Source organism: Curcuma longa, chromosome 10, assembly GCF_044706935.1.
Source record: "Curcuma longa cultivar G26 ecotype Majalengka, Jawa Barat chromosome 10, ITB_CL_G26_1.1, whole genome shotgun sequence".
NCBI lineage: Eukaryota > Viridiplantae > Streptophyta > Magnoliopsida > Zingiberales > Zingiberaceae > Curcuma > Curcuma longa.
The window spans coordinates 6,857,339-6,883,172 of NC_133870.1; the positions used below are offsets into that span (position 1 = coordinate 6,857,339).

At 38.4% G+C, this 25,834-nt stretch overlaps 5 protein-coding genes across 5 annotated transcripts; 1 reads left to right on the forward strand and 4 right to left on the reverse strand.

The window, feature by feature from the left end:
* Positions 1-435: 435 nt before the first annotated feature.
* Positions 436-3,754, reverse strand: LOC141835760 (protein neprosin-like). The gene is made up of 8 exons (XM_074723135.1): positions 3,687-3,754; positions 2,560-3,259; positions 2,297-2,383; positions 1,967-2,221; positions 1,712-1,876; positions 1,564-1,617; positions 1,270-1,416; positions 436-1,183 (listed from the first exon to the last, which is right to left on the reverse strand). The coding sequence occupies exons 2-8, from the start codon at positions 2,743-2,745 to the stop codon at positions 806-808; spliced, it is 1,272 nt and encodes a 423-aa protein (XP_074579236.1). The 5' UTR covers positions 2,746-3,259; positions 3,687-3,754; the 3' UTR covers positions 436-805.
* A 1,332-nt stretch (positions 3,755-5,086) lies between these two features.
* On the reverse strand, positions 5,087-9,143 carry LOC141836588 (ultraviolet-B receptor UVR8). Its single transcript, XM_074724090.1, is given in 9 exon segments — positions 5,087-5,416; positions 5,502-5,594; positions 5,822-5,935; positions 6,016-6,147; positions 6,233-6,403; positions 6,540-6,698; positions 7,620-7,775; positions 8,943-9,101; positions 9,104-9,143. Coding segments are annotated over 9 exon segments (1,203 nt in total). The 3' UTR covers positions 5,087-5,237.
* A 379-nt stretch (positions 9,144-9,522) lies between these two features.
* Positions 9,523-13,268, reverse strand: LOC141836460 (chromatin remodeling protein EBS-like). The gene is made up of 5 exons (XM_074723954.1): positions 13,144-13,268; positions 12,701-13,043; positions 11,601-11,669; positions 10,210-10,342; positions 9,523-9,818 (listed from the first exon to the last, which is right to left on the reverse strand). The coding sequence occupies exons 1-5, from the start codon at positions 13,214-13,216 to the stop codon at positions 9,792-9,794; spliced, it is 645 nt and encodes a 214-aa protein (XP_074580055.1). The 5' UTR covers positions 13,217-13,268; the 3' UTR covers positions 9,523-9,791.
* A 3,116-nt stretch (positions 13,269-16,384) lies between these two features.
* Positions 16,385-17,966, forward strand: LOC141836712 (GRF-interacting factor 1-like). The gene is made up of 4 exons (XM_074724227.1): positions 16,385-16,468; positions 17,141-17,217; positions 17,431-17,509; positions 17,601-17,966. Exons 1-4 carry the CDS (start codon positions 16,385-16,387, stop codon positions 17,964-17,966), a joined length of 606 nt encoding a protein of 201 aa, XP_074580328.1.
* A 363-nt stretch (positions 17,967-18,329) lies between these two features.
* Positions 18,330-21,083, reverse strand: LOC141836212 (ylmG homolog protein 1-2, chloroplastic-like). The gene is made up of 2 exons (XM_074723649.1): positions 20,349-21,083; positions 18,330-18,503 (listed from the first exon to the last, which is right to left on the reverse strand). The coding sequence occupies exon 1, from the start codon at positions 21,072-21,074 to the stop codon at positions 20,352-20,354; it is 723 nt and encodes a 240-aa protein (XP_074579750.1). The 5' UTR covers positions 21,075-21,083; the 3' UTR covers positions 18,330-18,503; positions 20,349-20,351.
* Positions 21,084-25,834: the final 4,751 nt, after the last annotated feature.

Genomic DNA, 25,834 nt, shown 5'->3' on the forward strand with positions numbered 1-25,834 from the left:
AAACTTTGAAAAGGAATGACATTATGCAGTTATTATTTTTGAGTAGTTTCCTGATGATTTCTCTCACAAGTGAAATATATACAGAAGAAAGAATCATGTGCAAATGCATGATACAAAGACGTTTACAAGAACTTTACATCAGACTTTCTAAAAGGCACAAATGTAGCACCTTCTTTTGTCTAGAGATGAGATTCAAAAGCTGCGAACATGAATGATGTGTTCCATGAGCTTCAATGAGCTATGGGAAACTTCCCATCTCGGAACTTCCATGAGTAGTCACAAGTGCCAAGAGTTTTGGATCAAACAAAATCCAACAGCATCAAATAAATAAATAAAATAAAATGAACAATTTCAGCATTTTCCCAGACATTCTGTGCATGAAATAAATCTGAAAGGCATATGAAAGGAAAAGAATAAGGACCAGGAGTGAGTGCATGAAGTAGCCTAGCGTGATCATTGGCATAAAGTTGCTTTCAGTGCAATCCCACTGTCATCACTCATGCACACACCACTACCACTCATTCAGACTCCTTTATTCCTTGTGCTCTCCCATTACAATCAACTCTTCGACACTAAAAATCATATCAAAAGATTAAGCAGACACAATCTCATTCGTTACAGATGATTCAAAAGAAAGAGTTACAAGAAATGATACCCTAAAACAAGGCAATTTTCTCTTAGAGAAACCCCCATTTTTTTTTTACTCTCCATGCTCTTCCACTGAGAGAGGGCTAAAACCACAAAGGATGGCAAAACCAATACTATATGATGCCTAAATGTACAGAGGAAGGGAATTCAGTGGTTTCTATGGGCAATTGGAGTTTTTTCCAGGACCGCCGTAGTAGAAGAAGTGCCCCCATCGATTGCTTTTGCCCGTCTGCACATCGTAACAGTTGGACTGCTCGGTGAATGTGCTGATTCCTCGCGGATCCCTCAGGCTGTTTGATTCGTCGACGACTTGAATGTTCCTGAAGTAGCTTGACTTGCTGAATCCTTCTTCGGGGAAATGGCCACTGCCCATTGCAGTGGAGGTATGCTCGCCGTCTGGCTCTGAGTTCACTACTTCACCTCCCCATTCGATCATGGAGGCACTGTCTGCTAGGTATGAGAAGAGGAATGAAGGCCAGTAGCCGAGGACGTAGTCGTTCCCGAACTGCATCCACCAATGCCCTTCTTTTGGATCCTGCTCAGATAAGGGGACCATTTTGTTACGAGTGCGACATTTCATGAAAACCGTTACTGAATACTTGTCAATTTATCCTCTTTTACCTTCCAAACAAGTATACTAACATCATATTGGGAACCTTTATATTTGGATAACGGAGAGATTGTCGCGCCCATTGCAATCTCACTGCTAATTTGAATGAACCCAGAGCAGAGTAAGTTGTAGCAGCCTGTTGCTTGATAAGAATCACTCTGAAATTTCACATATACTAACAATTAGAAGTTATCCAATCACAAAACAAGATTTAGGAAGTGCATTTATTGTTTACTAACAGAAGAAATGAACACTCCAACCATCTTCCTTAAGCTAACATACAGGCAAGGATAATGTCAACTTACAGTCCAGTAAGTAAACAGCCTTGAGTGGTTATCCCCATACAGGTCCGGGCTAACCTGATCATACACAAAGCTACAGAGATTAGTATGCCTGAAAATTTAACCATTTTCGGTATCATATCGAGTTTGTTGGCAAGTATAACGAAGCAACCTGCCAACCAGCTTCGATGCTATTGAGGTCCTCCCCAAAGGAGCCTCCCAGAATCCAGAGCTGAGACAAACTGAACTCGTTGGGCTGCTCAATCTTTGGCTCCCACACATTTATGGTCGCCTTCGCTCCATAGTAGGAATCCCCCTCTACATAAGCAATCGCATGCTATTCAAAAGGATTCAAAAACAGGGTGGTCAACTTGAGTTTGTTCTCTCTTTTCGATTGATTGATTATTTTTCTTAGTAACTTGACTACCTGATGACCACTCTCATTGAGAAGGTCAGGGTCAACTGACATTGGATTTGGGATGCTCCTGTGTTTTTTCTTGCCATATCGTTTAATGGAGCTGGCTCTCAACAGATCATCCTTCCTTGTCCTTCTAATGGGGATGGTGTTCTGAGGGCACCTCCCATTCTGATGCCATAACTGAGCCATGGAGGGGTTCTTGTTCTCTGATGCAGTCTTGCTCTCATCAAACAGCAGGCCGTCTGGGTAGAAAGCTGGCTTGGTCTGAGACGTTTGGCACAAAAGCATTAGCAAAGTGGAGAGAAATTAGCACCCATGAAAAGTAGGAGAGGAAGTTACCTGGATAGTGTGGTTCTTGAGGAAAGGATGATCAAAGGCTGGCTGGTGAGAGATGTGCACACAGTCTATCATATCTCCATCAGGACTCTGCATCCTTTTTTAAAGTTAAAATTGTGGCTTTCCAAACAGAAATATGCAAGGAAAATCATGTATCCCTGGTTAATCAAGTAGATTAACTCATAGAAAAAGGGAAAAAATGTAATAGGCACCAAGAACACATAGGAAAAAGTGAATCTCGTGGAGAAAGGAAAGGAAGGAGAGACCTTGATGCTGGTAACGGCCTTCTTGTTGAGTCTCTTGAGGTGTCTCTGCACCTCCAGCCTCTGCCTCGCGACCTGGCGACCGCTCGCGGCAACGGCGGACGGTAAATGGACAGCTGCGGCCGCCGCCGCTGCCACCAGTAGCAACTGCCACAGCAACCAGCGCCTCCTGCAAACAAGCACCGCCATCCACCTCCTACAATCTGAAGACTTCACTTCTTCCTCTCAACTTCTCCACAAAGGCAGTTCCTTTTCTCTCTTCAAGAGAAGGAAAAGAGAGGAGGGAAAGCAGACCAGGCGATGAGTCGGAGAAAGGTAACTCCGTGACCGTGGAGCAGAGCAGTGAAGCCCAGAAAAGATGCCAAAGCGTTGGCGTCTCCACCGTGCTCCTCTCTCTCTCTCTCACACATACACTGTCCTTTTAGCAGCGACGTAACGTCATTATTATATACTGCATCAGAATACGTTAACGCAGCAGTCTCTGTCTTCTTCCCTCGTCCACCAAAGAAAAAAGCTGAATACTTCACCGCTTCTCTCTCTGCTTCGCTTTTCCCCTATTACTGCTGCAACAGCGCTTGCTTCAATTTCCCTGCCGCCTCGAATCCCACCCACCGGGCGCTCCTCACGTGCATGCAACGCAGTGTCTTCGGCCTTGGATTCGCTCGGTGAACTCCAATGGTTGAAGAAGCTAAATGGATCCATGCTGACAAACTCAAAGTTATTAATGTAATAATCTATGAACAGACCTGGAAATTTTTTTAATCAAAGTTTGACTGATGTTTGGCATGAAGATCTGTGAAGAAGCCCGTAAAAAATGAAGCCGCACAGAGGATGACAATAGTTTAAGCAAACGAGAAAAAGAAAAAAGACAAAGTTATGATGGTGAAAACTTTTTTAGCGTCTTCTAAACATCATGCTTTGAAGCTATTATCCTTCTAATTCATGTGCCTGATCTGCGTCCTTTAAAATACTGACACAGAAGTTCATGTTGGACGTGATGAACTAAAAAATAAATCTTGGAGACATTGAAATCATGGGCGAATAGTGTAAAATAGTAGCGGCTGCAGTGGTTGTGCTTTGACCATAAAATTCTGAGGATTCTACATGATTGATTCTGAAATGGATCTTACCTTCTCCATGATTGTTGCCAAGCATGACTGCTGAAATGCAGATCAATCATAGCCGGTTCTAATGCAAGTCTGAAAAACAAAAAGACGAATTGAATGAAAAATTGAGGTGAAAACAAATAAATAAGGAAAGGGAGATGGAATGTATAAAGTTTTGGTAAAAATGTCCAGAAATTTTACCTATTGAGAGAGATTGAACAAGCTCTGCCAAAGCTAAAACCTGGAAAGTTATCCTTTTTACAGATTACAACAGTGTCAGCTGACAAAAAAATCCAACTCTGATGGATTACAAAATTAAAGTAAAAAATTCATAAACTGTGTCCTCTGTCCACTATCAACAAAGTTGAAATGGGTCATCCTACATTGATGTGCAACATCAAAGAATCTCATCCGCCTATGCTTCAATTGGCACAAAGTATTTAAAAAAACAAAAAAGAGGATTCTTTTAAGCTAAAAGCCACTTAAACATGGACACTATTGTTTCTTTTGGTGCCATGAGTTGCAGTTAACAAAGCTTCTTTGCAAGGCCCTGATATAGAGAACCTTATCCCATTTAAGCCCATTCTTAAAGGTACATGATTCCCTTTTCTCTTTCCTCTAACCTTTTCATAAAGCACACTCATCATAGCATCAGTTTAAAGACTCTTTAGCCCACATGATTTTTTTTACATGTAGATGAAGTTGGAGCACATGGTTGTCTGTGGAAACAACTATACATAAATGCACTACTGTTGCATCTTATACTTCTACAGATCTTGTTTTATTTACATGCATAAATAACAAGTAAATTCTAAATTAAGCATGTGATATGTAATTTAATTACCTGCCTGCCTTGCACAATGGATATCATAATCATGAAGTTATCTTTCGGAGGGCCTACCTCAAGGCCTCTGCGAGAAATTTTTGCTGATGGAACAAACATGTCTTCTTGTGTATCCACTAGACAGAAAACTGAAGGCCTCTTGCACATGGGACTCAGGAATCTGTGTGTTGCTGATCAGTATTCTAAATCAACTATTGATTCTTCTCTTTTCAATTTCTATCATCAAGATATAAGAGAATGATATCAACCTAAACCACTTACTAAATAAGGTGAGAGGAACCAATCCTCTAAATGGGCACATCGACACCACCAGTTATCTGAAACTAATTTCAGAATAAAAGAATACTATATTTCACATGGGCAAATATCTGAACGATTGTTAATAATCAAACAATTGTTACGAATGAAATAGACAAACAATAATGTGCAAATATTCTAGTTCTGTACAGAACTTGGGAGAAAGTGATGGTGTAGCAGGTTTCTGTTGATTATGAAAGTGATTTTGAATTCAACAACTTATGTTGAGGTTCTTATAAGATAGAAATAATGCTAGAGGATTGCATAAGCTCTACAAATCGTATCATGTGATACATTTCTTTTATATATACAAAAATTATGTTACAAAACAAATTTACCTTTGGAGCATCGTAGACAAACTACACATGACTTGCAAAATACCAAGAAATGGAAAAGAGTGAATTGATACACAAGACTCCAACCAATCACTGAGCTTATTGTGTGGATTTTGCCACAATTGTGAAACCACTGCCACAATAAACAGCAAATTGAGACGGAGGAAAAGATTCATTCCAATTCAAATTAACCATCTGTGGAACAGTTCGATCAAATGTGTCTCCCAAGCCAAGCTGGCCATGCTCCCCCCATCCCCATGTCATGGCTAATCCTTTTTCTGGGAGAATTCAAACAATAATCTTTAAGTTGAATAGCATTAAACTGAATGAAGATGCAAAAACACAATATATTGTTGTCTTCACCTGTCACAACAGCAGAATGTTCGGCCCCTGCTGCGATGCTCGCCATCTTTTGCTTAACAGGGAAAACAACTCTCTCCAGAGTCAAAACAGATTCTGGAATTTATAATCATTAGAAACCATCACTGACAGGCGAACTAATCAATTAAACAATATGAGAAATACAATCTTATTCAAAGACAAATAAGGGCTGGAAAATAGATAAGAAATTTGTTTAGCAAAACTGCGTATATAAAAAACCGTAAGGATATGGTAGTTTGCATTAATGTCAAATAATGTAGCTTCAACTTTCAAAATTATCATAGTTGAAAAAGAAAACTCACCATCCGACGTGGTGTGTGAAGCAGAGGTAGGTAATCTATGTTCCAATGTGTTTGCTTTTTGAGTTCCAGAAAGCAGACCATGGCGGTTCCCACCAAGCATATAAACTAATCCATCTGCAAGGAAGTTGATATGCAACTCATATCATGATCAAAAGTATGATGTGGGATAAACTAACACCTCTTACAAAAAATACCAGCCATTACTAAGGCATGATTCCAGCCAAAGGCAACATGTGAAATTGGCAAGGATAAAGGTACGAGTTGGGGGATACAACTATCCACATTCCCACCAAAGCGTCTACCCCAGATGTATAACTGTCCATCAGCTAATGAAAAAGAAGAATTACATCACTCAATCATCATAGAAGAAAATCTGAACAACATTTGGTAATTGAACTATTCTGATAGTACCTGACAATGCAGCACTGTGGTCACCACTGGCATGTACGCTGACTAATTCACAGTCCTTGAGTCCTTCAACAGCTACAGGAAAATTTACTGTTCTTTGACTCCGAGAAAGATGCCTACCAATTTGCCCATGTCTCCCAGATCCAAAGCCATAGACAGTAACACCTGAAGATCCTGCTTACAAATATAAAAAACTACAACTGTAAAACTGTATGACTGATATTTGGTTTTTACAAGATTTAGTCACGACTTCAGAATTGGTGGATTAAGTATAACCCCGTAATGCAGAATGGACATTTTTAACCATTACCTTTCACTAAGGCAAGTGAATGACGCATCCCACATGCTATTTGCTTAACATGACCTGCGGGAAGGAGCATAACTTCGAATGGATGGTCAAGTGACTGGTTGTCCCCATTGCCAAGCTGCCCAAATGAGCCATCACCACACATAAAGAGACGCCCAGTATCTGTGCAAAGTGAAGAGGAAAAAAAACTCAAAAGGGAGGGGGAAGGAAAGAAAATACCAGCACCATATTAATTAACAAAACAACTTCAGGCAATAGACAGAGAAGTTGTCAGAAGAAATCAAAGGTTTCAAGCAAGGCAGAATTAGGTGATCCAAATCTTTAAGTTTCTTCCCCAAGGAACTAGGTGATTATGAAAAATCAATGTCAAGATGATGGTGTGTAGAATCATAAGAAGACTATCAATGAGGAATAAGTAACTAATCATATTATCATCAGTGATAAAGTATCATAAGCTTGAGCGATACCTTCACTAAATGAAGATTATTTAAGGCTTCACAAAATAGCATATACTGGAACTATGATGTTAGATTTTTCCAACAACCACGAAAAACAACACAACAATAAAACTAACAAAAACATCAAGAGTGCAGAAAAAGAATATCTTGAGGTCATACTCTGAACAAATTATCTCTACTACAGATTGGTTTTCTTAATGAAGTTCAAAGTTAAAATTGTGCATTGATAATATAATTCACTCTATTTATACTACAAAGTTGTAAAGCAGGTGAAATGTCATCTCATTGCTCATTGGCAATGATGACTTGTCGTATGCTTAAGTGGAGCATGTCCCAGATGGATGTACATAATATAGAACGATCAGTTAGTATGTAACATGAGTTGAATTTGGCTTTTTTATCTAAATAACATGGATTGAAAAAACAGTTTCCATTTGTTTGGCTGCAAGAAATGTAAGCTATTATATTGACCAATTTCCATGAAAATTATCAAACAAATTTGAATGCAAACGTTAAAGATTTGGGACAAGTTGCAAAGTGATGCACAACATATTTTAGAGAATTAATACTGCCATCTGAGTTTGAACTAAGATGAAAAGGACAAATCATTATAGCATCCAAAAACCTGTAACAAAACCAGAGTGATTCCATCCAGCAGAAACGTAGGACACAGTAAAGCTCTCAAAAAAATTGACAGGCTTTGGTTGAGAACAGCTTTCAAGCTTCCCATGACCAAGTTGACCTTGTGTACCTCTTCCCCATGTGAGAACACTACCATCACCTGCAAGAAGTTAAGTTATATATGGATTAACACCTTAGCAACTTTGTAAACATTGAGCCTCTTAGAAAACATACAATATAGTACTTGTAAAGAGGAATGCAAAGCTACAAACATGGAGTTGAAAACAAAAAGATCCGCATAAATGTGTCACAATAATTAGCAGTTAATTCCAAGTGTTTCATAATGCTACGTACAGAAAATTCATTCTAAGAATAAAATCAAGTGGGAGGATTAGGAACAGTTAGCAGGTTCTCTTCAACTAATTGAAACATAAAGCGCAAAAAGTAAGAAAAATCAGCACAAATCTTCAAAACACATTCAACCTTCAAAACTCAACAATTTCAACTGTTTGAATGATAATCAACAATGATATGGGGAACTATGACGATGATAATGATGATTCAACAATTTCAACATGCAACTAACTGAAGAAGGCTTTTCCACGAATCAATGCCCTATTTCTAATTTTGATTTGTGAACCTTTTGGAGAAGGCTTTCGACAAAATAAAGGCTGCTTGATGTCCAAGAACATCCATTTTATTTTGTTAATAAGGCGTAAGTAGGTTTTTCATTAAGAAATAAAATATTACAAACAATAAACAGGGCGGGGCCTAATACCTTTAAGCCAATTCGAGTCTATAGCGTACAGAGGGGAGGGGAGATAGACTTTACAATACTGAAATCGATGGATTGTATTGCCTCGGAAAAGCGTCAGAAAGATTTGAACTAGAGAGATATCATCACAGCATTGAAATTGATGGACTATATTTTAGCAACTTTAGAAGTAGGGAAGGCACCAATGCAGGCTAAAGACTTGCCAAAAACAATTTACAATAATATGTTAAAGATGTGGTTTTGCCGCTTTATTGTTTATAAATGGATTAAGGAGGATATCAAGTCCCAAGCTCGGATATTGAAGGTGGAGGATTGGAATTACCAACAAGCACATGAATGCTAAATTTATGAAGCTCAATCGTTTGATAAAATTCACGTAGCGGATCCCAAGTAATTTACATGGCTTGTTGTCGTGGTTTAGCATATGAAAGGAAAAAAAAAAATCCTAAACACATACAATGAATAAAGAAAAAAAAGGATTTTTCTTCTTATTCTCAACAAAAACGGTATTGTTTTTAGATAAAGCATGCTTTACGAGAAAGGAGAAAATACCACAGAGCGCGATGGCGTGGGCACCTCCGCAGGCGATGCGGGAAACGGAGGCGGGGAGATGAGAAAGCGGCTGGGGTAGGAGCTGATCTTCGACCACGCCCGTCCCCAACTGCCCGTCGGTGCCGGCGCCCCAACTCCATGCATGCACCACGTCGCCGCCTCCGTCATCTCCTCCGCCTCCTCTTCTTCTTCTTTCGCCATCGTATGCTCGCAACTCCTCTTCTACAATTCTAGTAGGACTCCTCGTTCTCTTGCGATTCGAGAGATTTAAACGGGCCGGGTGATGCCTAACGTCCAGAGAGATTTAAACGGGCCCTGCTCGGTCAATCAGTCCGGTTCATCGGCCCGGAACGGATTCGAATCAGGATCAACCGATTCAACCGCTTGGTTCAGCATATATTGAACCAGGTCGGGCATGACACGGATCAGAGTCTCATACAATTTCAAATAAGGATGAGTAAAAATTCAATTAAACTAAATAAATCAATCGAACCGACCGAATCTAAAATTTAGAAAATGAATTATGATAGTTTTAAAAAGGATCAAGATGTTATAACACCGCATATAAACAGAAAGCAGAGATTGCACAACCACTTTTGAACTTTATTATTCTTAGGAAACAGTGGCACTTCTTTCATGCATGTTCTATGACTAGGCTCAGGATTCACATACATTGATCAGGTGAGAGTTCCTTTGGTAGGACTCCCTGATATACATGCATAAACAACAGAACACAACGATCTATGTGTACAAAGCCCAGCGAGTAGTAGTAGCAGACGCATCAGCCACACACCTGAAACTTACAGATTATGTATGTACAGTCATTTCGATGAGGTGGCATTCGACGTGTCATCTTCGTTGTCGTTTCGAATCCACCTGCCCATTAGAACAAACATGATCAGTTGTATGGAGATGAACAAGCAACTACCACAGCCAGATAGAGAGCTCAAAAGGATAATTATTTGGTAGTGATGTAAATCAGCAGTAATAGATCAAGAAAAACAAATCTTTGGGTAGTGAAATTATCACCATTCACAGTGGCAAACAGCAGGTTAGGAAAGAAATTCATAGGAGAAACAAACCGTAGATACTTCAACTTCTTCCTAACTGCATCTGATTCTTTGAATTATTGAGGCAAAATTTTCAGAAATGTATCAAAAATGATGCCATTATTTTCTACACTGGTGGAGATTCCGAGTTATTAGAGTAATTCATGCTTGAAATATCTTATCTAGGTGATTTGTTGCACTCTTCTGAATTCATTTACCTTCGCTTCTGTTTGCTTTGAAGTATGGGACTTTTTGGTCTCCTTTACATCTTCCCCTAAGCAATTCTGGCAGGAGAAGTGTTCAATCTTTTTAGCATCCTCAACAGACATTTCAATGCATGAAGGATGGTACCTGGAATAGAGAGAAAAAGGGAAGTAAAATTGAAACTTAGATTTTAGGGACAAAATGCAGCTTGTATAAATCCATATAAAATATGATTAAATAAACAGCAGCAGTGTCTTCTTGAATAGCATTAAAATGCAAAGATTTTTGGTGGCAGATAAGTGACACAGGAGTGTAAGGTATTTAGCATATAACCCACCAAAAATCATCTTATATAAAAAAGAACAACCCGGTGCACAAAACTTCCGTCAATACGGAGTCCCAGATAAGGGTCGGACCATATTGGATCTATTATACGCAGCACCTTGCATTTTGCAAGAGACTGTTTCCCCGACTTGAACTCTAACCTCAAGGCCACATAGCAGCAACTTTACTAAAAATCATCTATCAATTTTTAATTTAGCAGATCATTATTATTTAAAAGTATGAGTAGGTGTATATTTTGAGTGACTTCCTATTCTCATGCAAGCAATAACCAAGTCTATTTCCTGTGTTACAAGTTATGGAGTTGGATTTCCTAGTAATTATAATTTGGAATTAATGTAGCAGTTGATGAATTATCCTTGCAAGTGCACTTTCCTTAAATGAGTGATTCCTCTATTCAAATTGAATAATGTACTTGGATACATCAAGGGACATCAATCACGACTCATGAGTTTCTCTATATTTCCACTATTGAACTCTCAACCTGCAACAACTGAAGGGGCAGCTGACGCTTCATCACTTGATTGTGCATCTCTTGTAACTCATAACAGCTAGCATTCATACTGATAATCTAAATGGTCATATGTTTACACCACACGGCCTGTATCGCCTGCAATGTTTTCTAGTCTGCTCTCAAATGTGCAAAACACATTATTGAAGTATATAAGATAAGGGTCTAAGTTTGCTAGATTAACCCCTAAAATGAACTTGGTATGAATAGTATAATGTTCATTCAAAAGTAAATGAAAAAGAAGACAAAAAAAAAAAGAGAAAGATGAGGGAAAGGGAGGAGATGATAACATTCAATGGAAGCTTCTCAGTTTCAGAAGATGGACCCACCCACAGCCTAACTCAATTGAAAGAGTTGACAAGAAATAATCTACTAGAATTAATTGCTCCAAAACTGAAATGTACTTCTAGCTTTAGGATAAAGTTAGAAATATAGTTCAAAATATCTTAATGTGCGGCTTAACATCAACCAAAAAGACGATACAAATCAGATGCTTGATAGAATCATATAGAGTCATAACATAATGAAGATGGACAAATTAAAGAAACTCACCAATCATGGCAACTCTCACATTGGATCATAAGGTCATCAGGATTGTATGGCATCTCACACTTGCAAAACCTATCAACAAAATTTGTTAGTGACGAACAATAACATGAACAACTACTAGCTATGATGTTTGGACAGCTTGGGTTGGCTCATCCATCTTATGCTAACCTCCATTAAGCACACTGTTGGCGTTGACATGACTTAAAATATTCATAACAACAAAATATCAGTATATACAGTTTCAGCAAGGTCAGAAATACAAGGCCTGTTGTGATTTGGTTTTGAGAACTTTGCTCTTATTGATGACCATATAACAAATGTGACAGCATCTCTTCCCAAAATCTTTATGCTAATTTTCACAATTTCTAAACACCGATTAAATCAAGAACATCAATATGTTATGGAATTTCAGCTAACTCTTTGCCAATTTTAAAATCACCTTAAGCAAAAAATAATGGCGCCGGTGCATCTTCACTAATCAGAAGGTAAAAGTACATGAGGTGTAACTTATATTACTGGAGAACAACATAGTTTAGTTTGAAGAGGTATTGAATATTGATTATTCAAGCACAATAAAGAATGAAAATGCAAAGATATGAGCTTACTAAGATAAGGTCAAACAGACTACAGCAAAATGAGAATTAACATCTAGGGTCTAAAGTTTTTCTAGGAAAACAATTTACAAGGACGAGCATAAAACATGTACTGATGCCCAATCAAAATCAACTTAAGGAAACAGATACGATATAAATCATCCATTCAGTGAAGTAAGGGGAATGCCTAACTTAATACTTTAATAAGAACAAACCGATAGACTAACAAAAACAATATATGTGATTATGCAGAACAACAGATGAAAAAACTAATCATCAGAAGTAAAACTTGAACAACTAATTGTTAGCTATTATGAAAATTTGTTACTAGTGAGATCACCAAAGTTAAAGATTATAAAAAAAAAAAATCCTCGAACACTCATGGCATAACAGATTGCAAAATAAACTAACTTTGGAAAATAATCAGATTGCAGTTATCTTCAATGTATACCGTGACCGTGTACAGATAAAGACGAGCATAACGGTGCATTCGAAAAAGAGATAACTTACACTGCGATTCTATCTGGGACGAAGCTCCCAGTGGCAGACTTATACTCAAATCGACAGAAGAAATCATCGTTCCCGACCGCACCGAGCCTAGTGTAGTTCTTGAAGGAGTGCACGGAACATTTCCCCTCAATCGTGTCGGCGCTCTGCACGTCATAGTGATCCGACAAGAACACCTCCTTGGCGCCATGGAACTGGCGCCGCCCGCCGATCGATTCCTCCGGCCGGTAGTACCACCTCACCCTCACCCTCACGCCGCCACGAGCTCCCGCCTCGATGCCCTCCACCTTCGCCACGTACGGAGGCTTCGACGAGTCCGGCGCTCGCATCAGCACACAGTCGCCGGCTGCAGAAAATTGAACCCATTTCGATCCCTTGAAAACGAGCAAAATAAGGGAAAAAATATATCAAAATCCGATCTTTCCGAACGAAAGAAAGGCGATTACGCGTGATCGACTTGCTGGTGCCCTTGATCGTGTAGGAATCGAGGGTTCGCTTCCCCTGCCGCGTCTTCGCCATCGAGACGACTCGAAGTCGATAGCTGAGCTGAGAAGCCGAGACGGTGAAAGAATCCAGATTTTTCGAAAAAAAAAATTTCCACTATGTATCCACGCATAAATAATCCTATGCGAGAGAAACAACGGACGGACAGGATCATTCGAATCCGGAAATTCACTCGGATTTTCGTGATTAATTTATATTTGTGAAAATTTATTGAAGTAGGATGATTTTTTTCTCCAAAATGAAATAATCTTTTTAACTATCATTCTTTCTTTTTCTTCTTCATCAGAGTCCTATACACTCCAACAATTTTATACAATCGATTTTACGATGATCTATAAATAAATAAATCAAAAAAATTATAATTGATCATGATAGAACAATCATTCTCTTTCTTTAAGATAATGATTTCTTGAGCTATCCCATTAGTGAAACAGTAGACTCTGACAAAGTAGTCATTTAGTATAAAGCTCCATGAATTATTATAAAAAAAAACAATTGACATATAAAGCTCTGGCTAATGCGAGATTGATCTAAACTCCAACAATTTGGTAGACAATCAAGGATGGTTTATAAGGAAAAATAAATAATCGATGCACGAAGCTCCTGCTAATACGAGATTGATCAAAGCTCCAACAATTTGGTCGGCAATCAAGGATGGTTAGGATTGGGGGTACAAGGCCCACCATTGGTCTCAGGGCTGCGGGTGCAACCTGAACTTTGAGAAGATTGGCCGGATCCTTTCTGTAGGGACTGGAAAACAGTGTTATTCACATCCTTCGCACTCCTTAGCTGCTTCTTCAACTCCCGTGCTTCGGCCGGAGAATGGAACACGACGAGAAACAAGATGAAGATCAAGGCTGTGATCGTCTTGCAGAGGAGTCTCTGATCAGAACCCATTCCCGATGATTGTTTGATTGATGAATTAATGAGGAAATATGATCGTATATATAGATGAAGGAATGCATTTGTAAGGAAACTAGTTTGAAATTTAGAAAGCAAGTTTGTCGAAAATTCTTTGCAGGTGGAACCCTTATCGAATGCATTTTGTTGTGATCAAATCCAGTTCGCAACATCTGCATCATTTTGTTTTCTGCATGAATTTGCAGCTACAAGGTAATTGAGTGGAAACGAACCAGAAAACAGGAAGAAAGACCAAACTAAACCCTCCTTAAACTGCACTGAAATTCGTTAGAAGATCACTGGTGGGCGATTGAAATGTCTCAGAATGTTTTGATTTTGACTTGTGACCACTGGAACAAGATCCCTGACACGCTCAACATTCCACTCGACAAACCTTTTGCAATTTCTCATGTTTCTTCCATGGAATGGTAGAATCTGATTTTACCAGTGGTAACTGGTAAAGAACAAATGAAGAGATAAGGGAGAAGGAATGGCAAGAAAAGATGATGCCATGCCATTAGCTAGCAGCCGAGGTGAAGGACATGGCACCACTGCCATAGTTGCAGGCAAAGGTCGCTTTCTTTCTTTCTTTCTTTCTTTCTACTCCTTCAGTCCTTGGCACGAAGGAAAAAACGAGAAGAAAAAAGAACATGATTCCAATCCCATCCCTTATCTCCCCCACACTTCACACCATGGCCATCCCATCAAAGCCAGGCCACGACATGCTGCTGCAGTCCCCAGCAGAGGCCTTCCTTGTTTCACCAACAGGGAGCATCTCGTCCTCTTACTTTCTCACCACGCTCTGTGATTGGGGTGCCTGGGATTTGAGGAAGAAAGTAAAAGAAAAAAAAATGCAGCTCTCGTGCTCACTGGCTGCAATGCTAAAAGAGGAAGAGCTCCTATTGGCAAGTACATTACTGCACAGCTTTTTCAACAGCTGCATGCACTCCCTGCAAAACCAGACACTGACCATTTTGTCTACGAGCGCACATTTTGATTCATCCTGTTCCTGAGTTTTCTCATTGATAACTATAATCATAATTGAAATAGGGGAAAATCCTTGTTTTCTCATTTAAAAGTCTCAATTCTGTATGCGGCATTAAATACTTGTTCAGCTGTTCTCCACTCTCCAGCTCCACATTAACTTCTTTCCAGATAAAGTTGCAGCCTTTTTTTGAGACTGCACTGCTCGTAGTCCGAAGGCATTTGGTGCAGAATATTAACTTTCCATGGAGGAAGTCTGCGAGCCACGAGGTAATTTACAAGCTCAATTCTGATAAATGTTTCTCCATCTTCTTCATGCATCATGGCGATGCGTGGTTTGCTGAAATGAATGAGCATGAACAGGTCCACTCTCAGTTCATGCATGATCTATAATCATATCTGCTACTCGCCTGTTCTTGAAGTTCTTCCTGAGAGATCTCACATGATCCGTGTGCCTCATCAACCTCCGAAACTGGCACAGAGATTTGACCCAACCCATGTGATGATGGCTCCATTTTTCCTTCTTTTTGTCTCCTACTAATTGAAGAGATTGGCAAAATTACAAATTACAAATTTTGGATGTATTCTTAAGCATGCAGATAAACTATATGCACAGTTGCAGGACACCTGATTTCTCAAATGCTCAAGTGTGTTTTACCCCCAAACAGACAAAGAAGAAGATGAAAAAAAGAAGTCATAATTAATATTTTATCAGAATGCATTTTTATCTATAATTTTTACCAAGAAGCATTCTAGATTTGTTCTTTTTTGAACACTTATTTGAGGTGAAAGAATCATAATGCAGCAAGATTTAAAGTTAAAAAAAAAATTGAAGTGCTCTTAAATCTGCTTAAACAGTGAAATATGACATTTAATAACAGAGAATCTTTAAATGTTTAATTAAAATAGCACTTTTTTCATATGGTAAAATGCTCAATATATAATCTATTGGGTAATCTATTTAACTTAAAGGACAAAATGAGAAACTTTAGTTTTGGATTTTTTTTTTATAAACAGTAAAGAAATTTAGTACCTTGGAATTAGTATATTGCGACTTAGTGAACACATGCAAAAGAGAGTTCAAGATTTGGTTGCGACCATTGACCAAGCAAGCAGAGAGGAGAGGGAGATAAATAACCTCAGTAAAAACACAAAGCCCAAGGTGACCACCTGTTGCCCTCTCGTTTCTTGTTCCCTGTCTCTTACAAGTATCACCCAAAGAGGAGAGAAGAGAAGGCATTTTGTATTTTGAAAGTGGGGAAAAAAGAAAAGAAAAACAAAGGCTGGTTTGAAGAGATCATGCAGCAGCACCTCATGCAGATGCAGCCCATGATGGCAGCTTATGCTTCCCCAAATCAAGTCACCACTGATATCATCCAGCAGGTGATCCTTTTCCTCCTCAAAGTTCCCTCATTCCTCTGCTGGGATCTGTTTGTTGGAGTGTTTTTTGCAGTGCAGTGGGTGTTCATCAGCTTTATATTCTACTACTCGGTGGACATTTTGTTTTGCTTTCAAGAGTTTTGTGTGAACTTTCTTCCTTCTCTTGATGTTGGCTTGGCTATCTCAGTTGATCAAAGTGCAAAACTTTTGTTCCTGATGGGTGAAAAAATAGATAATATTCTCTTGTTCTTAAAGCAATCATTTTCTTTGTTAGACGATTAAAGTGCAAATTTTTTTTGTTACTGATGGGTGAAAAAACTCCTTCCAATCTTCTTCTTAAAGTAATCTTTTCTTTGTGAGTTGATTAAAGTGATTTGTTTTGTTGCTGTTGGATGAAAGTTTGAAAGTTTGTTGATCTTCTTGTGTTGTATGATTTCTTTAATATATTTTCTTTACAGTTTTACTGGTAACAAAAACCCCTTGGCTTTTGATTTTGGATAAACAGTTGAAGATAACACCATCCCAAATCTATCTTTCTTAATTCTCTCATAACATAAGACAAGACAAAGTAAGAAGATAATACTGTCTTCTCCATAAGATCCTATTTGCTTATTTCTAGTTATATTATGACAAAATCCAAATAATTTTTTTGATATTTGCTTCTTCATACTTCAGTATCTGGATGAGAACAAGCAATTGATCCTGGCTATTCTGGACAACCAAAATACAGGGAAAGCTGAAGAATGTGCTGAGTAAGTTCTTTTTCTTCACGAATTTCAGGTGGAAATGACCATTATGAAAGTAAATATAGAACGGCCGGTTCAAGGCTTTCTCATGTTCTTGTTCTGGCATAAGTTTTTGCTTTTTTTTCCCCCTCTGATCTGTTCCAAATGATTAGAATTTGTACCCCTTTTATGCTCTAGATCCTATAGAAATACTGACAAATATCTCATCTCCTATTGCAGAAACCAAGCAAAACTTCAAAGGAACCTCATGTACCTCGCTGCCATTGCAGATAGCCAACAGGCTCCGACCATGTCTCAGGTATGCATCATGGCCGCCGACTCTTACTAAATCCTTAGCAATTTGTTTGATGATGACTGACGATGAACATGTCTGTTCATTGTTTTACAAGTTTCCTCCGAATAGTATGATGCAATCTGGCGCTCGATACATGCCACACCAGCCAGCCCAGCAGCTGACTCCTCAGTCCCTGTTGGCTGCGCGAACCTCCATGCTCTACCCACAGTCGCCGATGTCTTCTTTGCAGCAGCAGCAGCAAGCAGCACTGCATGGGCAGATAGGAGCGAGCAGTGGCTTCAACATCCTCCATGGCGAAGCGAGTGTGGGATTCCCCGACTTTGGCCGCGGCAATTCAGCGAAGCACGAAGGTGGGAGTGCATTGTCGACGGAAGGGGGGCGCGGCAGGAACTCAGCGAGGCAGAGCGGCGACGGCACGGAGTCTCTGTACTTGAAGGGCTCAGAGGAGGAAGGCAACTAAAAAGCTTGATAGATGTTTAAAATGGCAGACTTGTTACTACTCCTGTTAAGTAGATGGTGTTTGGAACCGTTCTTCCGTGTTGCGTTGTAGGTTTTATTTTTGTCGATGCCTATGCTGTCTCAATCTGCAATAGATTCTGTGTTGATCTTGTTAGATTTTCGCTGGGTGTGTTTGATGATTAAGATTTTTATTTTTATTTTCCTTTTGATGAAGATCATACTCTTTTGAGAAAGAAAACAAGCTTAAGTATTCAAACATACTCAATCTGCCACCGCAATAACTTGTCTATTTCAACTAGACTTACACATTTCAATAAATCTATACCACAGTAACCAACTCAATCATACTCCGGAAGCTCAACAATCACTCTTCAACTCAACTAAACTTGTGCGCGCACACATGTTATGAGTTATCAGTACCATATAACTTCGATTTATTTGTCGACATCAGACACTGATCAATGTGAACTGACTACACTACTACTATCGATAAACTAGACAAACGGCAGGTTCTGAGAAATTTGGTATTGCAAACATCCTGTGGAAAAATAGTAAGAGATTAACGTACAAGAGAATGAAGCTTGAAAAAAATGGAAATACAAGTTAGGCTAAATACATGTTACATCTCCATTTAACTCCGTACAAAAATACAAAAGAGATTAATAATGCATATATTGGGAATAAGACTGAAATCGCCAAAATCCTGACTGAAAAGCATGCAAAGCAGCGGATGGACGAAATTATTTACAGTACCCACTCAATATATTTTTAGTGGCCACCTATTCTGGTTTGCTGAGATGAAAGAAGGGAAAATGATCGCAGTTTCAGAATTGTATTATGCAATTAGTGCGTAGCTGAATCAGCAGGTGCATGATGCAGCTGTCAAACATTAAGGTTAGCAAGCACGGAAGTATCACATTGCCATGAAAAGAAATGACCTGGAACTATGGATGGAGGAGCAACCCACAAGTGATAATAATGATTTGGGGTTTGTGAACCATTTCACCTTGTGAAATCTCCCAAGTGTTATTGAGTGTTTATGATCGAGCCTTGAACAGTTAAGTTTGAAGTGTGTTGGTGTGTAAATAGTGGGTTGATCATAGACAAAAAGGACAACTCGAAGCTCCTGTCAATCGTAGACAATGAGAACAAAGGTGATTTGTGCCAATTTCCAAATGTAAAAGGCGTTCTTACTATGCAGGAGCAATTCAGACCCAAACGGGTAGAAATAAGAAAAGAGAGAGAGAGACCAGTTTCGATATTAATATTGCATTAAAAGAGTGAATAAGAACATACAAACAATAGGAAAGGATAAATTATTACTTAAAACAATTTGATTTGTGTACTTTGAAAATTTGCAGTTCCATCAGACGAATAAACAGTCAAACTGGAGCCATTGCATGCCTCGTGTGAAAATGCCTAGCCCTATGCAAAGCATTTGCAGTTTGGATAGAAATAAATTGTCTACTCCCAACCCACATTTTCTCTCTATTCCTAAATCCAAACGATAAAATCATCCAATTCTTAATGGGAAAATTGTGTTATTGCAATAACCTTACACGAATGAATTGCTTACAAATGAAGTGATGATGCAACATGTTAGCTAAACCCAAAAATAAGGTTAGATTACCTACTTAAATTACCATTGTTTATCTCTGTTATCTTTGCTACTCAACATAAGTTTTTATTTTGGTAAATGAATTCATATTCTTTTTCCAAGTTCCAAAAATATTTTTAACATTTCTTGAAAGAAAGTGAAGGATTACGCAGTGCTATAATATTGACAAAATCAACTCCTATATTTAGTAAGGAGATTACTATCGTTTTCATTTAGAAAAAAATCAGAGTATCCTTTATAATGTAATAAAGAACTAGAATTGATTAGATAATAAGGAATTGCAATTAAGCTAAACCATGAAATACTGCAACAAGATAAATGATGGTTCATTAAATAACTAAAATTGTTATCTTTCAAGGACAGTTTATTACCCTTATTCCAAGAATCAAAATGTTTTTACTCATGAACTAGCACAAGACAATTGACAAAAAAAAAAAAAAAGACTCCAAGCACATTACACTTAAACATGCAAAAATTGGCATTCTTAAAGAAGCCATTGCCTATCTTCTCATCAGAAATCCCAACACTGGGAGGTGAATTTCATGATTTCCAATTGTACCAACTATCAAACATGATTAAATGCGCAATGATGCTAATTCACATGGCACGAAATAAAAAGATCCAAGCAAATGAAAATTATACAAGCATTACCAAGATTAAACTTGTAATGCTATCTTCGTTCATCACCAATTCGTTGCAAAGGATTGCATATTCTTGACAAGTATAGTTAAAAAATGAAAAACAATCAGAGAGAAATACACCTACTTTTTAGTACTTCATCATCCGGCTGCTGTTAAGTATCGATCCAAGAGTTCCCAAGACAGCAAAAGCCAGAAGGGGGCTGACATCGAGGGTATCAAAGACTGGAGGGATGATGTTCCTGAAGAGATTGAGGTAAGGATCGCATAGATCCCTAATTGCAGAAAGGGGCTGGCGATCCCAAGGAATGTTGGGGAACCAACTCAGCAACACCCTAACCATCAACACCCCGCTGTAGATGTCAAGCCACTTCGCCATCCCTGCGGCCACCACCGTGAGGGGGGTGTTGAGGTATCCCGACGGCCGCGCCACTCGACGGGCGGCGAAGAAGAGGGGACCCACAGCCCAGGCCAGGTTGCCCTGGATAGATCGAAGTTGTGCTTGCTCCTCCAGGGAGGGAACAGCCTGAGCGGCGGCCCGCTGGGCGAGGCGGCGGATGAAGGAAAGGATGACTTCGGAGACGGAGACAGCGAAAGAGAAGAGAGAGGCGAGAGTCCGGGTAGAATCATAGAGGAGGGACGAGGGAGGCGGAGGAGCGACGGCGGCGCGTGGAAGAAGAGAAACCGGTGCTCTTCGGAGAGGTGGGAGCCCGACACGGAGTGATCCGTGGGCCGAACCATTTGAAGGGAAACGGACAAGGGACGGAGTTGCGGATGCGTGATGGAGGAGGAAGAGGCGAAGATTAGGGCTCGCCGAGGCGGTGGAGGCGGCGGCGGAGACGACGGCGGCCATCGTTGAAATCAGCGTTCGATCTTCTGGAGGTAGAAGAAAAGAGTACCAGAGAGAAATAAAGGGCGATCAACGGTTGTGATTATATGTAGATAAAATACGGACGGATGGGATATAAAATAGGAATCGATATTTAAGCCGTTAAAATCTGCTGGACCGGGCCCAATCAGCTAGACCGAGTTAAACACAATCGAGCCAGCCGCCAAATTTGACCGAGTTAATGTTTATTTGAAGGACTAGGACAATATATAAACAATATATTAAATTAATTAAATAAAATTAAATATATATAGAAATATATATTAAATTGATTAATATTCATAAATAAAAAATATGAGAATAATGATCAATTATATTCTTTAATAAAATTCTTATCAAATTTATAAATAAATAAATTTTTAATATCAAATTTACTAACTAATAAAAATATTAAAAAATTTAAACAATCAAATAAATAACCTTAAAATAAGACCTTAAAATATCTAAACTAACTAAATCAAGTTAAATTTGAAAAAGTTTAAAACGACTATTTTAAAATAATTTAAATAAGTATAAATTCTTTTTATATTTTTTGATTTATGGTATAAGATTAAGATTAATGGTTGATATTTTTGGTACCATTTAATCGGTGATTTTCAAGTCTATTAAATTCTTTATAACTATTTAATTTGTTTCATCATATTTGTGAGAATAAAGTGGAAGAACTCTACTACTACACTATGGTTTAACTTATTATATTTGATAATTGTGCAAATATGAGACACAAACAAAGAAGAAAATGTTTAAAATTTTATAGAAATTATCACAGCAATTGTACAGCTAACGAATGTTACTTAGATAAAGTATAAGTAATCAAGAAAAAAAAATATAAATGTATCATTTCAATGAGCATCTCAAGATGAATGTTAAACACGATGAACAAAATATATGAACTTGTGAGATCAAATACATTATTATAAATTCTTATAGATTTGTTGGAATTAGTACTAATACAAATCAACTAGAGTGATTCATTCTTAAGTTTCTCAACAAGAGAAGAGGGGAGAGTTTTAGGAAGCTGTAAATGTACTTCAAATATATAATCTTTGTTCATATATTTTATCAAAAGTTGCAATACGTTTAGGTTCAACTACAAGAGTGGAAGAAAAATTTGATCATCACCGACTAATTCTTAGTAGCCATATATATTACCTCTAGGATTGATGGTACATATGATGGTCTTTTCAAAATTATAAGTCACCTTGCAAACATTTCAAGAGTTCACTCAAGAAGATTAATTAATCCATGAAAATAAAATGTTCAACCACATAAAATAAGATGAATGTTCAACCACACAATTGTTCAACAAAAAATATAGCTACATTGTTGGAAATTCTAATATATTTGTTTCGAATTAGTACTAAAACAAACTAACTAGAGTGATTTTCTCAACAAGAGGAGAGGGGAGAAAGCTTGAGGAAGATGTAGCTACAGCTCAGATACATAGTCTTTGCTCACATATTTCATGAGAAGAGATGGTAGGATAGTCGAAATTTGAAGAAATCGTAATTTTACAAAGTCATTCACTACAAAATAACCATAAATAACGACGAATTTAACGACCAATTACAATTCGGTTGTTATTTTAGCGATCGATTTTTAACTTCGATCGCTATTTAGCACTGAATTATAATTGATTGCTAATTTAGCGATCGATTATTAATTCGATCGCTATATTAGCAACGAAATTATAATCAATCGCTATTTAGCGACGCAAGTTAAAAATCGATCGCTAATTAGCAATCGAAATCAAATATCGATCGCTAAAATAGCGATCGAATTTATATTGGATGGCTAATTTTAGAGTTGGACGACACGTGAAGAATTTTAGCAGATCTTAACGATCGACCTGAGATTCAGTCGCTAATATTTAGCGACCGAACTACGCTTCGATCACTAAAATAGCGACTGAACTCTGATTCGAGTCGCTAAAATAGCGACTGAACTAGAGTTCGGTCGCTAGTTTGGTCGCTAACTAGTGACCGAACCGGAGCTCGGTCGCTAACTAGCGATCGAACCAGAGTTCGATCGCTAAATATTTCCCTAAAAACTCAATCTTTTCAAATAAGATACTCTGAAATAATTGAACTCGATAATCAATACTCGAATTCTTCTCGGTGATTTACACTCATCTCGAATAAAATCATCAAGTTTTTTAGGATCTCCATCATACTGTATCCAGAGGGTTCGCAAGTGCTTGAGTTTACACACCATGTTAGCTAGATCATGGAGTTGAGCATCGGTACTGGTAATAGAAATATGACGGATGACATTATAATCCAAAATGCAACTTGGAGTGCCATGAGAATTCTACAACATTCATAGCGTGAGACATGACGAGCAAGACCATTCAACATATTATGCATGGTGTAAAAATCCTCTCCTGTATCATAGAAATATGTACTCTCCCAAAATGGACTCTGATTGTTTATATGAACATCAAAAAAAGATTTGTTGCACAACATATCAAAGGAACATTAGCTATGTCCTTATCCAAGCCCTCCTCTAATCCATCCGAGTAAATTAGGCCTGCTGCCACCCACATGCAAACTAGCTTTTGCTTATTGAATTGATAATTTAATTTGAAGAAATATGTCGCAGCAGGAAAAACACCGCTTCAAACGTGGTGGAAGCATCTTGTAACTGAGTGTTAGAGCTGGGATGAATTCGTAGTTTAAATCTCGTAACATTTTCCATACTTCACTATTTTAGCGATCGATTTTTAACTTCGGTCGCTATTTAGCAACCGAATTATAATTGATCGCTAATTTAGCGACCAATTATTAATTCGATCGCTAATATAGTGACCGAATTAATAATCGGTCGCTATTTAGCGACGCAAGTTAAAAATCGATCGCTAGCGATCGAAATCAAATATCGGTCGCTAAAATAGTGATCGAATTTATATTGGGTGGCTAATTTTAGAGTTGGACGGCACGTGAAGAATTTTAGCGGATCTTAGCGACCGACCTGAGATTCAGTCGCTAATATATAGCGATCGAACTACGCTTTGGTCGATAAAATAGCGATCGAACTTTGATTCGGTCGCTAAAATAGCGACCGAACTGGAGTTTGATCGCTAACTAGCGATCGAACCGGAGCTCGATCGCTAACTAGCGATCGAACCGGAGTTCGGTCGCTAAATATTTCCCTAAAAACTCAATCTTTTCAAATAAGATACTCTGAAATAATTGAACTCGATAATCAATACTCGAATTCTTCTCGGTGATTTACACTCATCTCGAATAAAATCATCAAGTTTTTGAGGATCTCCATCATACTGTATCCAGAGGATTCGCAAGTGCTTGAGTTTACACACCATGTTAGCTAGATCATGGAGTTGAGCATCGGTACTGGTAATAGAAATATGACGGATGACATTATAATCCAAAATGCAACTTGGAGTGCCATGAGAATTCTACAACATTCATAGCGTGAGACATGACGAGCAAGACCATTCAACATATTATGCATGGTGTAAAAATCCTCTCCTGTATCATAGAAATATGTACTCTCCCAAAATGGACTCTGATTGTTTATATGAACATCAAAAAAAGATTTGTTGCACAACATATCAAAGCAACATTAGCTATGTCCTTATCCAAGCCCTCCTCTAATCCATCCGAGTAAATTAGGCCTGCTGCCACCCACATGCAAACTAGCTTTTGCTTATTGAATTGATAATTTAATTTGAAGAAATATGTCGCAGCAGGAAAAACACCGCTTCAAACGTGGTGGAAGCATCTTGTAACTGAGTGTTAGAGCTGGGATGAATTCGTAGTTTAAATCTCGTAACATTTTCCATACTTCACTATTTTAGCGATCGATTTTTAACTTCGATCGCTATTTAGCGACCGAATTATAATTGATCGCTAATTTAGCGACCAATTATTAATTCGATCGCTAATATAGTGACCGAATTAATAATCGGTCGCTATTTAGCGACGCAAGTTAAAAATCGATCGCTAGCGATCGAAATCAAATATCGGTCGCTAAAATAGTGATCGAATTTATATTGGGTGGCTAATTTTAGAGTTGGACGGCACGTGAAGAATTTTAGCGGATCTTAGCGACCGACCTGAGATTCAGTCGCTAATATATAGCGATCGAACTACGCTTTGGTCGATAAAATAGCGATCGAACTCTGATTCGGTCGCTAAAATAGCGACCGAACTGGAGTTTGATCGCTAAATAAGGCCGAACCGGAGCTCGATCGCTAACTAGCGATCGAACCGGAGTTCGGTCGCTAAATATTTCCCTAAAAACTCAATCTTTTCAAATAAGATACTCTGAAATAATTGAACTCGATAATCAATACTCGAATTCTTCTCGGTGATTTACACTCATCTCGAATAAAATCATCAAGTTTTTGAGGATCTCCATCATACTGTATCCAGAGGGTTCGCAAGTGCTTGAGTTTACACACCATGTTAGCTAGATCATGGAGTTGAGCATCGGTACTGGTAATAGAAATATGACGGATGACATTATAATCCAAAATGCAACTTGGAGTGCCATGAGAATTCTACAACATTCATAGCGTGAGACATGACGAGCAAGACCATTCAGCATATTATGCATGGTGTAAAATCCTCTCCTGTATCATAGAAATATGTACTCTCCCAAAATGGACTCTGATTGTTTATATGAACATCAAAAAAAGATTTGTTGCACAACATATCAAAGCAACATTAGCTATGTCCTTATCCAAGCCCTCCTCTAAT